At 38.6% G+C, this 13,420-nt stretch overlaps 1 protein-coding gene across 3 annotated transcripts in view; it reads right to left on the bottom strand.

The window, feature by feature from the left end:
- smg7 (SMG7 nonsense mediated mRNA decay factor) overlaps window positions 1–13,420 on the bottom strand; it is a 162,112-nt gene that overhangs the window by 93,835 nt on the left and 54,857 nt on the right. For all 3 annotated transcript variants that reach the window (XM_041208038.1, XM_041208041.1, XM_041208039.1), the window contains exons 2-3: window positions 13,328–13,359; window positions 7,986–8,103 (exon numbers count right to left, since the gene is read on the bottom strand). In XM_041208038.1, coding sequence (XP_041063972.1) covers window positions 7,986–8,103; window positions 13,328–13,359 — 150 coding nt within the window. The remainder of the gene's footprint in view (window positions 1–7,985; window positions 8,104–13,327; window positions 13,360–13,420) is intronic.

Raw genomic sequence — 13,420 nt, 5'->3', positions numbered from 1 at the left:
TTAATCGGAGATTTCAAAAGTATTATAATATCTTACAATCATGAGGACAGATGAACAACACACTATCAGAAGGTTTGATTCAGTACTATGACTTAACAGTAATGTGCGCAGCATAATTTAAATTAGATCATGAAGACCTCCACAAGCTAACAGTTTTTGTTCAAATCGAATGGTCATGGTATAAAATAAAAATAAACTGTATTTGTCTATAGCACATAAACTAACAGCAATTTACTACCGGGTTAGTTTATAACAATGCGCTTATAAAGGCTAGAAGCCAATGAAAATTTAAAATATGATCCAACTGGGTGATTAAAAATAAGGTTGCATTTTCCTAGAAGAATAATCCATCAAAATAATCTTTTGATGGTAGGTAAATCTGATTCAAAGGAATCATTACTTCTAACAGATCTGAGAATCAAAATGTGAAGAATAAATATGCATTTCCATGGCTGATAAACCGCTAATACAAACTTGGTCAAAGATGTTTTATAAAAGATCAAGGAAGAGACATCCCATGAGTTGAGGATAAACTGCTTCTGGCTCCCCTAACATCCATCGTTGAAAACTGATTCCACATTCATTTCATTTATTATACTTCTCCATAAACCATTCTAGTTATAAACTTAGAGCTAGTTCTATGAAAAGATGTTGCCAAGCTGTGGCAATATGTTTCTTCGTGTGGAGTTCTTTAAACATAACAGGAAGCAGTGAAAACTTCCATTTGCCTCCTACTGACATTGGTTTAAGAGCTTTTTTTTAACATTAGAACTTTGATAACAATTAAAAAACATCCTTAAAACTGCATTAGTTTGTTCTTACAAAACACGTATCATTGGTTTAAAACAAATGACTTATAAAAAGTAATGACTCTTTGGTGACATTGTTCACAGGAACTCAAATGATATACTGCTTTATATAGACACGTTTTTTATTCTTCTCTCAAGGTCTGGCCACAATGTGTTATTTGTCTGCTGAACTAAAAGTTTGTTTAAAGCTGATCCGTCTATCCCTTTGAAAACTACAAAGTCTAATTGCTGAAAGTAAACACAACTCAACATCACAAGTGTGCCTCACTTGCTCAGGAAGTTTACAGATTTGAAGCTGCTTGTAAATTTACAGCTCTAGGTAGAAAGAACAGGATGAAATCACAGCCTTTTCTCTGAAGTGTGACAATTACTCTCAGAACTTTTATATAGACAGATGAACAAAGCCAAACTAATCAATGATGCTATTCTTTGGAGCTATGACGAAAGCTACTATGCAGAGATTGGGAATAAAATATTCTAACAAAGATTTATTAAGAGTTTTCAAAAGGGCTATCAAAACCAGCTTTTTCCTATTTTTAGTCTGATTATGATCCCTCCGAGATGAAGTGCTTCAAGGTAATACAATAAAAAGCTCAAAGCTGCAATCCTTCGCAATCCTGGCAAGCACAACGTTGACGATCTCAATTCTTCCCTTGACTCAAACCTTTAAAGTTAGATTTTTTCTTTTTCATTACTTTACTTCAAGTTTTCCAATTCCCCAACCCCTCCATTGTATATGAAATCACCCACACCTATTCGCCTGAGTGATGACAACATTTTCAAAAAAAAGTCAAATTTTGAAGCTCACCGTGTTTTAACTCCAAATGTAATTTGCATCTGACAGTTAAAATGGTCAATTTTAAATGCTTATACACTTATGAAACCCTAGGGATGGGAGTTCTGGAACATCTATGTAGACAATGGGAATGCATCCATGTGACTGAAAGTGCAAGGAGGAAAGTGTATGGAATACAAAGACAGAAAGAAAAACCATTTCTTCCAAATTATCACAGCATGGATTTTACAGTGTTAATGACAACAAAACTGTTAGCATTTGCCAACTTAACCCCATTGAGATTGACAAAAGCTTTGAGAGTCTGTACACGCGTAGAATAATATGGAAATCCAAAAGTTGCTGTCAGTGATTCGACACTCCTCTGGAGAGCGCACTGTTGGGGACCCCCAGAGTGCAACTGCTAAGCAACCAGGGAATTGATGAAAACTTCCACTTTTATACTGCCTCATTATAAAAACCCACATGGTTAGAACTTGTTGAATGGAGTGTAACTGGATTTTTAACAATGTACTAAGTTCATAATTACTTCTAAACACCCTCACTAGCTCTGAAAAGCTAACGTTATATCAGTGGAGTGTTAAATTTTTCCATTATGATTTAAAGAAATTATGATACTTTAGTTTTTAACCTTGATCCAATCATAAACATTTGTTTTTCTATTAAAAATATAAATTAAAAGTGAAGAATAAGCAGTGCATTTGACTTTCTATATGAAAATATAAAATAAAAGAATGAAGAATTTGCAGTGCTTTTTACTTTCTAGCTTGTCATCTGCATGAACACTTCATCGTGTTTGGCTGTTTACTCTGCTTGCTGACATCGCTGTTACTGCACACCCGAAGATCCTCTTGACTTGGCACCATAATTAAAATGCCAGTGGAAAACAGGAAGCCAGCATTACAAGAATTGTTAGATTTTTGTGGACAGGCTTCCTAAAGTTAGCTGCAAGTGCTGATGCTTTGCCACTGACCACAAAATTCATCCCAATATGATTTTTTTGGTTGTAAAAATAAAATTTCAATTTTGAAAGCAAACAAAGTTTGGGAGGAAACAAAGAAATGGAGGGAAAAAGGAAAATTGGTAGTCCATAAGATTCCACTTTCCTGCCTTTTCCCCATAACCCTTGATTCCTTACTGACTAAAAATCTGTCTATCTCAGCCTTAAATATATTAATGACCCGGCCTCTACAGCCCTCTGCAGTAAAGAATTCTACAGATTGACTGCCCTCAGAGAAGAAATTGCTCCTCGTTTGTCTTAAATGGGCAGCCCCTTACTCTAAGGTTATGCCCTCTGGTCCTCCATTCTCCCACAAGGGAGACAGCCTCTCAGCAACCATCCTGTCAAGCACCTTAAGAATCCTGTGTGTTTCAATAAGGTCGCCTCATTCTTCTAAACTCCAGTGAGGATAGGCCCAACCTACTCAACCTCTCGTCATAAGAAAATCCCTCCGTACCAGGCATCAACCTAGAAAACGTTCTCTGGACTGCCTCCAATGCCAGTATATCTTTCCTTAGATAAAGGGGACCAAAGCTGTTCACAGTATTTTAAGTGTCGTCTAACTAATGCCTTGTATAGTTTTAGCAAGACCTCCCTATTTTTATGCTCCATTCTCTTTGAAATAAAGGCCAACATTCCATTTGTTTTCCTTATTGCCTGCTGAACTTGTATGTTAGCTTTTTGGGATTCATGCACAAGGACTCCCAAGTCCCTCTGTGCTGCAGTCTTCTACAGTCTTTCTCCATTTAAATAATTTTCAGCTCCTCTATTCTTCCTGCCAAAGTGCATAGCCTCACATTTCCCCACATTATATTCCATCTGCCAAGTTTTTGCCCACTCACTTCACCTGTTTACAGCTCTGTAGACTCCTTGCGTCATCCTCACCACTTGCATTCCCACTTATTTTTGTGCGAAGTGCATTCACTTCCCTCATCTATTATAAATAATTGAAGCCCCAGCACTGATCCCTGTGGCACTCCACTAGTTACAGGGTGCCATCCCGAAAATGCCCCCATTATCCCAATTCTCTGTCTTCTATTAGTTAGCCAATCCTTTATCCATATTAATATACTACCCCCAATACCATGGGCTCTTATTAAGTAGCCTTACGTGCGGCACCTTATCTATGCCTTTTGGGAATCCAAATATATTACTTCTACTGGTTTATCTATCCTACTTGTTTCCTCCTCAAAGAATTCTAATAAATTTATTAGACATGATTTCCCCTTCATGAAGCCATTCTGACTCTGCTTGATTAGATTTTTTTTATTCATTCATGGGATGTGGGCTTTACTGGCTGGGCCAGCGTTTATTGCCCATCCCTTGAGAAGGTGGTGGAGAGCTGCCTTCTTGAACCGCTGCAGTCCATGTGGTGTAGGTACACCCACAATGCTGTTTGGAAGGAAGGGAGTTCCAGGATTTTGACCCAGCGACAGTGAAGGAATGGCGATAGATTTTCAAGTTAGGATGGTGAGTGGTTTGGAGGGGAACTTCCAGATGGTGGTGTTCCCATCCATCTGCTATTACATCCTTTATACTAGACTCCAACATTTTCCCAATCACAGATGTTAAGCTAACTGACCTATAGTTACCTGTTTTTTGTCTCCCTCCCTTTTTGAAAATGGGTGTTACATTGGCCATTCTCCAATCCTCGGGACTTTTCCGGAATCTTGGAAGATTACTACCAGTGCATCCACTATCTCTGCAGCTACTTCCTTTAATATCCTAGAATTGCAATCCATCAGGTCCAGGGGACTTATCGACCTTTAGCCCCATTAGTTTCCCTAGTACTTTTTCTCTCGTGATAGTTTTGTATTTAATTCCCCGCCCTTGCTTTTCCCCTTGATTATTTAGTATTTTTGGAATGCGATTAGTATCTTCTACCGTGAAGACTGAAGAAAAGTATTTATTCAGCTCCTCTGTCAGTTCCTGGTTCCTCATTATTTCCCCAGCTTCATTCTCTAAGGGTGCCTAAGTTCACTTTGGCCTCTCTCTTCCTTTTTATATATTTAAAGAAGCTCTTACTGTCCATTTTTATATTACTTGCTAGTTTACCCTCAAAGTTTATTTTCTCCCTCTATTATCTTTTTGGTCATCTTTTGTTGGCTTTTAAAACTTTCCCAATCCTCTGGCTTGCCACTAATCTTTGCCACATTGTATGTTTTTTCTCTCAATTTGATACTGTCCTTAACTTCCTTGGTTAACCATGAATGGTTTATCACCTTCCTTGAATCTTTCTTCCTCATTGGGATAATACATTGTGATGTGAGCCATGAACTATTTTCTTAAAAGTCTGCTATTGTTCATCAACCATCTTTTCTGCTAAACTGCTTCCAGTTCACTCCAGCCAACTCTGCCTTCATTCCATTGTAATTACCCTTATTTAAGTTTAGCAGTTGTTGCGACCCAAGTTCCTCACTCTCAAGCTAAATTCCACGATATTATGGTCAGTGTTTCCTATGGGATCCTTTACTCTGAGGTCATTTATTAAACCTGCCCCATTACACATTACCAGATCCAAAATAGCCTGATCCCTGGTTGGATTCACAACATATTGTTCCAAGAAACTGTCCCAAATACACTGAATTCTTGCTCATGTGTACCTCTGCCAATTCGATTTTCCCAATCTACAAGATGATTAAAGTCACTCGATTAATGTACTGCCTTTTTGCCATGTCATTATCTCTTGATTTATTCTCTGTTCTTCAGTATAGCTACTGTCAGGGGGCCTATAGACTACTCCACCAGTGTCTTCTTCCCTTTGTTATTTCTTACTTCCACCCTTACGGATTCTACATCTTCTGATCAAAGATCCTTTCTTGCACTTATTCCACCTCGTACCAACAAAGCTACCCCACCGCCCTTTACTTCCTGCCTGGTCCTTTCGAAAAGTCACACATCCCTGAATATTTAGTTCTCAGCTTTGATCTCCTTGTAACCACATCTCCGTAATGGCTATAAGATCATGCCCATTAACCTCTATTTGTTCCATTAATCCATTTATTTTGTTCTAAATACTATGTGCATTTAGGTAAAGAGTCATTAATTTTGCCTTTTTACCATTTTTCCCCCTTTAACCCTGCTGCTGTTTCTTTATGTTTGTACACTCTCCTTTCCTGACACCCTCTGGGTATCATTACTTAATAGCTGCCTGCAAGGCTGCCACGTCCTTTTGCTTTGTAAGCCTACGTAGCTCCTTTCCAGAATCCTCCCCATTTAGTTTGAAGCCTCTCTATAACCCTAGTTATTCGGTTCATCAGGACACTGGTCTCAGCACGGTTCAAGTGAAGCCTGTCCCACCAGAACAGCTCCCTTCTACTCCAATACCGGTGCCAGTGCTCATGAATTGAAACCCATTTCTCCCACACATTTAACTCCTCACTTTACTTGCCCTATGCCAGTTTGCCCATGGCTCAGGTAGCAATCCCAAGATTATTGCCTTGGAGGTTCTGCTTTTTACTTTAGCTCCTAACTGTTCAAATTCTTTCAGCAGAACCTCCTTCCTCGTCCTATCAATGTCGGTGGTACCAACATGGACAACAACAACTGGATCCTTCCCCTCCCACTCCAAGTTCCTCTCCAGCCCTGAGGGGATGTCCTTAACCCTGACACTGGGCAGGCAACACAGCCTTCAAGAGTCACACTCACGGCTGCAGAGAACAGTATTTATTCTCCTAATTATACTATCCCCTACCACTACTACGTTCCCATTTCTTCCCCTCACTTGAATGGCTCCCTGTGTCACAGTGCCGTTGTCAGTTCGCTCATTCTCCCTGCAGTCCCCACTCTCATCCACACAGCTTGCAGGAACCTTGTAACTGTTGGACAGTTGCAGGGGCCGAGGCTCCTTGAACGCTACCTTCGGGTCCCCAAACCTGCTTCACCTACAGTCACACCCTCCTGTCCCTGATCACAGGCCAAATTTAAATTACCTAATCTGAGGGAAGTGACTGCCTCCTGGAGCAAAGTGTCCAGGTACCTTTCCCCCTCCCTGACATGGTGCAATGTCTGCAGCTCAGACTCCAGCTCCTTAACTCGGATCCGAAGTTCCTCAAGCAGACATGTTACCCCATTGCCAAGGCTGATATCTTCAAAGCCAAAGGAGCAATGGACGGTACAAGAGAGCTGACATTGAGGGGTGGAGTGCCACATGAGTGATCAGGGCTGCTAAGGACTGTAATTTCCCCACAACTTTTTTTCTTTATTCTTTCATGGAATGTGGGTGCCGCTGGCAAGGTCAGGGTTTGTTGTCCACCCCTATATGTCCTTGAACTGACCATGTTAGGCCATTTCAGAGGGCAGTTAAGAGTCAACCTCACGGTTGTGGGTCTGGAGTCACACGTAGGCCAGGTAAGGATGGCAGATTTCCTTCCCTAAAGGACAATAGTGAACCAGATGGGTTTTTACAACAATCGATGATAGTTTCATTACTGAGACTAGCTTTATTTAACTGAATTCAAATTCCACCAGCTGCCATGGTGGGGTTTGGACCCATGGCCCCACAACATTCGCCTGGGTCTCTAGATTACTAGTCCAGCGACATTACCACTACACCTCTGTTTCCTCTAAAAGCAGACTGAAACCAATGGCAGCTCCTTTGTTCACCACACAATGCCTCCCACTGATAAATAAAAAAAAACATGATGTGGGGCAGGTCAAAGAGAGAGAGGTAGATATAGGGAAAGAGAGGAGACTGAAAGAGAAAGGGTAATACAAAAGGCAAAGTAAGAGTAACCATATCTTTCAACTTGCTGCATGCATTTTCCAGGGGAGATCAACTAGTATCAAAGAATGCTAATAATCAGGTTTCCCATACAGTCATCGTTTATATAAATGAAACACAAATCTACTATTTGCCTAGGTGAATGCATTAAGAGGCACATCAATGAATGCTAACACAGCTTAAGACAAGAGCTAACTTTGACCTATCCTTCAAAGAGGTCATATCACGATATCAAGATCATATTGGTATCTATAAGCAAGATTTGTCTCAAAAGATAATTTGACCCATTGTAAATTTGCTTCAACACAATGCCCACTTCAAGAATCAGAAAAGCGTCAATATCCAGTCTGCAGAGCACTGTCATATTCAATGTAGTTTTTTTCTAAAGTGACTAATACCACATCACAACTCGGTGTGCTATAACAAGATATTAATAACATATCAGCAACATCTGGAGCAAATATAGAACAGAACCCAAGCAAACATAAATGCCAAATTTTCACCTCTGTCCACATCATTTTCTTCTATTTCCTCCGTTTACAGGTGAGCAGTCCGATTTGTATCCCTAAGCAATTATGATCAACGAAAGAGAAAATAGGAAACTCAACAGAGAAGCAAGTAACATTTTTGTGATGTCACTGAAACTTATTGCATACTTACAGATCCTGCTCCACCTTCTTATCCAGTGCATACTCCAAATCTGTAACCAACATCTTCTGGTAGAGGTCCTGTAGAGCTTGCCTGGAAGTCCAGACTTCAGCTGGACCCAGCTTTGAATCTGTTCAGAAAAACAGAATGCAATAGCATTTTAATCTGATAAAAGAGTGTACCTTTCCAGTCATAAGCAAGCTTTTCCTTCTCGTTTGGTGTTAAATTATAAAAGTAACGTAAGAAAGAAAAATCTTAACACATAAAACACACTTTTTCAATTGAAACGATCTGAAAATACAGACCAATGGGACATCTACCAACTAACTCCAGATCATATGTGCACATTAAAGCTATGTAACCAGTGGCAAGACTATGTTTGTTGGATAGAAAATGAGGGCAGCAGTGATGTTGTTTTGAATGCAACCAAATAGTATGTACTTAGATTTTAATAAAACCATAATGAATGGCCACTAGTACACCTATGTCGGCCTTGTGAGATGACCATGCTTATAAGCTCACTACCTCACCCAATGAAAAATTAGTATTCTAGGCTCAATCTTTTAGAATCCCTGTCATAAACTGAATTTATTGGAAATCAACCAGCTCACAATTAGGTCTTGATGACAAAACCAAGGCAGACATAACTAACCTCTAATGGAGGGGCAAGGAAGAAGCAGCAGGGGCAAAAAAAATGGGAAAATTTGAAAGAAAATCAATGTGAACAGTCACAGCCAGGGATATAATTAAATAGAAATGTTTGCTACTTCGCATAAAGATTAATGAGGAAAAAAAACACTCTAGGTTAGTTGGAGGCAATTACAAAAGCATGAAAGGATGAATAAAGTGTGGATTTATTATTGCTATATACTCAGGACTGTAAGAACATTACAAAATTCAAAGTTCCAAGGTAAAACTCAATTCCCTGCCTATAGTAATGTTATGGTGAGGAAGGAACCTGCAAATCACAATCCTTTTCAATAGAAAAATTTTTGACATTCATTAACTTTTCATAAAAAATTACATGGATTTTTCCACACAGCAGTGTAAACTGGTGGAGCATGCAGGTACACTCCATCACAGCAATCAAAAGATATTATACAGCGATCAAAAAATATTATACAGACTGCTGGGTATCTAGTCTCAACTGTAGTTAAACCTTGCAGGTATTAAGACAGAAGTCTTCCAATTTTAGAGAAAGGTCTGACACAGGAAAATAAAAACTAGAACATTGAGCAACAGTGACAAAAGTTCCCAACCTTTTCCTTGGTCTCACATGCACCAAATGCAAAAAGAAATGTACTTGATTTATCTTTCAAGTGTTTAAAAGAATAGCTGCATTCAACCATCATGGCAGTTAATGACCTACAGGTGATATTCAGTGATTGCATTATAAAGCATATGCAAAAAGATAAAATATAGGTTAAGATACTAAAAAATTCAATATGGCTGCTTTTGATCAATATTTCAAGATTCCAGTGCAACATGTCCATTTGTAATAATGTGCTGTGCAAAGATAAATTTACATTTCTTTATTTTGAAAAATGTATCTAGAGTCAATGCCTACTCTTAGATAAGATGCAGTATAGAATGTGTTTCTCCTTCTGCTTGGTAAAATTAGTGTTTGTGTATAACCAGGCAGGAATCCTCTGCGGTTGTCTTAAAAAGGAGTTAAATTCTTTTTATTAATTAATTTATTAAACTGCATGTGAAATCTTCAATCTTTGACAAGCCTGTAGGCAAATGTTACTTAATATATTTAATTGAAAAGTTCAACTAAAAATTTTGACTGATAAATTTGGTAGATACCACATTTACACTCTCTATAAACGACATTTATCTTTGCACAGCACGTTATTACAAATGGACATGTTGCACTGGAATCTTGAAATATTGATCAAAATTGTACAGAAGGCGGGGAGAGTGAACCGCCTCCACAATGTTCACTTTCAAACAGTACCTGAAGAGAAAAAGTCAAGTTTATGTTATGGTGCGATATTTACATTCTCAATGGACAGTTCAGCATCCACATGCAGGGCAGCAGTGCCATGATCCATAATACATCCACTACAGTTCAAAAATGCATTCAAATACATATTCACATTTACTTTCAAAATGTTTAATTGATCTGAATCACCTCCAAGCGATAAGCTCAACATTTCTCCGGATAGGAGTTCAACTCTTAAGTAACAAGGTTTTAATGCAAACTTTGGTCTTGAATTGGCTAAATTTTTGTATCATTACACCTTTCCTGTGTTTATATTCTACAGAGACAAGGCAGGTTTCAAGAGAGATCATTTGCTAATCAGTGATTACAATAAGAGCTAGGCACCTTAATGAAAGTGGTTTTACTAAATGCTATTCTAAGAAAGATTCACTATTCACATATTTACAAAGAACATCAGGTACTTACATGAATTTACCTCACATCTGAAAATGCTGAACTTTTCCCACTATCTTTATTTCATAAACTTTCAGCTGAATTCATGCAGTTCACTGCCATGCATCTGAAATAATCTATTTTCAATGTTTTGAAAATCAAGTAGAAGCCATATAAACAGTAGTGACCAAGTGCTACAGGAGATTCACAATTTTTTTTAAAAGAACACTGCGGTGGATCAGAAGAATTATTGAAGCATATTAGGCCTGCTAATTTATTCAAATCAACTTTTACATGAAGAATCAAACTCTGAATGAAGACTATTTAATCTTTTAAAATGTTTAACCACCCATCCAGCTAGTGGACATTTTTGTACTAATCCACAGTACAGCTACATAATAATGGCCTGATATTTGCTCTCGGTGGCTAAGGAATGGCGCATGCCATTCACCTCGCTGACAGTTGCCCAAAGTCTCTGAGTTATGAGCAGATATATACACTAATCCAGCATCTTATCCAACGCAGCAGTCTGAGGGGATCCGGATAGCAGCAAAAAAAGTGAGGATCTTCAATCAGATTTCTTAATGAGGCATAGTGTCCAAACCAGGAAGTATAAAGAAGGAAATACAAAATATAAATTGGATTTAAATCAAGTATAGAAAACAAACTGAAGGTCAAGAAATACAGGTAGGATTAAGGGAAACAGATAAAGGGCAAATAGCAAAACAAAAACCATTTTAAATCTTCAATGCTAATTTGAGGGAAAATTAATTTTGTAAAATTAATTTTTCAGAGCCAGAGGTGTTGTTCATCAGTAATTATCACTTATTATACCTTAAAAACTCAAACCCCTGAATGCAACAACCCTAATCTTTTCAGTTGTTTTTAGTGGGCAACTAATAAATTTTCCCTCTAAATTTTATTCAATGTGCATAGCCTATTGGTTTCAATGCATGGTACCCTAAAATGCACAGTTCCCTAAATGGACAGCTTATGGCTGGCCTATTGGCACCTTCACAATTGCTGCATTACTGCATAAAGCTTAGAGGAAACATCGGGAAGTAACCCAAGTTCATGCAGTTGCAGTCATCTGAATACCGAATCTATTGGCGAGGATGGCAACAGCACACCCTTTGGAGGAACAGGGTATCACTGACAACCACCTCAGGATTTCTGTATTTAACTGCATATGCGCAGTTAAAAGAGAAATTGTCAGATCTACCAGCAATTACTGATGGCTGAAAGCTTTAGTATTAAAGAAATATTTGAACAATTATGTTTCCAAAACAGTCTAGCCATGGCATTAAAAAAAATAACTGATGGGTTGTACTCTTGAGTCAAGTGAAAATATTGCTTTATAGGGCAATATTAAAGTTTGGCAAGAGTATACATGTAATCACCTGCATATCATTATTACCTCTGTTATCTAGATAAATTACAGTTAAGTGCACTCCATTTGAATCTCTTCATTCCGACTTCCACTTGTTCCTAACAGCAAGATGGCTTTGCACAGTTACAAATAACATCCTCAGTGATGTGATTTTGTGTGTTATCTATCCCCATACTCTTCAACCACTATATAACATTTGGCAACCTCTCCCACCATCTCTCCTGTTACCCAACTACATGGAATTTGTTGTATGATTATATCTATACGTATTCAAATGAATCAAGCACAACAACATCAATAGATTCCCTTCATTCCTGTACCATCAGAGTAATCTTGGCCCACTCCTCTTCCTCATCTACATACTGCAACTCAGTAATGTCATCCATTGGCAGAAACTAAGTTTCCATCTACTTGCTGTTCCAATGGCCAGCTCTCCCTCTCCACCACCGCACTAGACCTCAGCCCCTTTTTCTTGAAGAAGTAATGGATGAGCAAATACTGACTTAAATTTAACACTGAGAAAACTGTTTTTCTAGACTCCTGCCATAAACTCCTCCCTTGTTATCGATTCTACCCTGCTCCATGGCTACTCACTTGAGATAAACCAAACAGTACAAAACTCTGACGTTCTCTTTGACCTGAAGCCGAGCTTCAAACACCATATTCTATCACAGCAAGAATGCAGATTTTCACTTTCACAACAATGGCAGCTTCCACTCCAACCTCATCAGTGAACCACTATACATGTTTCCCCGCCTCTTGCCCCCCCACCCCCCCTTCCAAATTCAATTATGCTCATATGCTCTTTTCTGGTCTTCCAATTCTCCAGAAATTCCAACTTATCCAAAATGTACCTTTCTGTCCAAGATTTTAGTCACCCTTCCCAAACATCAAATCTGACATCTATTTCCTACACTGCAACAGTGACTGCAGCTGGTTGTGACTTCCTTTGGACAACCTGAGGTCAAGGGACACTACATAAGCACAAATCCTAGTTGTAGTCTTGAATACTGCAGCCACAAATCACAAGGGAGATATTTTAACGTTGGCTGCAATGCATGAAGCTGATGCCCAGTGTCAAAGGCCCGAGTTATGAGAAAGACTGAAGAAATTTTGGTATTTCACCTTGAAAGGGGGTGCCTGTAGACTGATCTTATGAACACATGTAAATGGTCAGGAATAGTAAATGGTGTGGAAAAGATAATTTTTGAAAACTTTCAACTACGAGTAGAACAGGAGGACACACATTCCAAATAGTAAAAGGCAAATGTGGAAATGACAGCAGAAAAATTCTTCAGTGATCAATACCTGGAGGATAGAGAGAGAGAGAGCAGGATATACAAGGGTAAAAGAAATTCCCAATGTACCTCCTGGATCACCCTAGATCAGGTAGTATCAAATTCTATGTCGTGACTCAACCTATCAATACTAACATGATACATACTTTTTGTTATCATTGAAACAGTTAACAGCCATTGGATCTTGAGATAGTTATTCGTAATCCTGAAAGTAAAGGCATCAAATCCCACTTAAATCAGGTTTGTAGAAGTGGTACAGGATTAAAAAACAGAAAGTCAATCTTACCTGTCATGTCAGCCTTGAGGGCCTCTGCTTGCCTGGAAAGAGAAGAGAAAATATATAAATACAAAAGTAATCAATCCTGACTGAATATTTCAA

This window comes from Carcharodon carcharias, chromosome 16, assembly GCF_017639515.1.
Source record: "Carcharodon carcharias isolate sCarCar2 chromosome 16, sCarCar2.pri, whole genome shotgun sequence".
Lineage (NCBI taxonomy): Eukaryota > Metazoa > Chordata > Chondrichthyes > Lamniformes > Lamnidae > Carcharodon > Carcharodon carcharias.
Note: the sequence above shows the minus strand (reverse complement) of the source record. Positions and strands in the feature narration are given on the sequence as shown.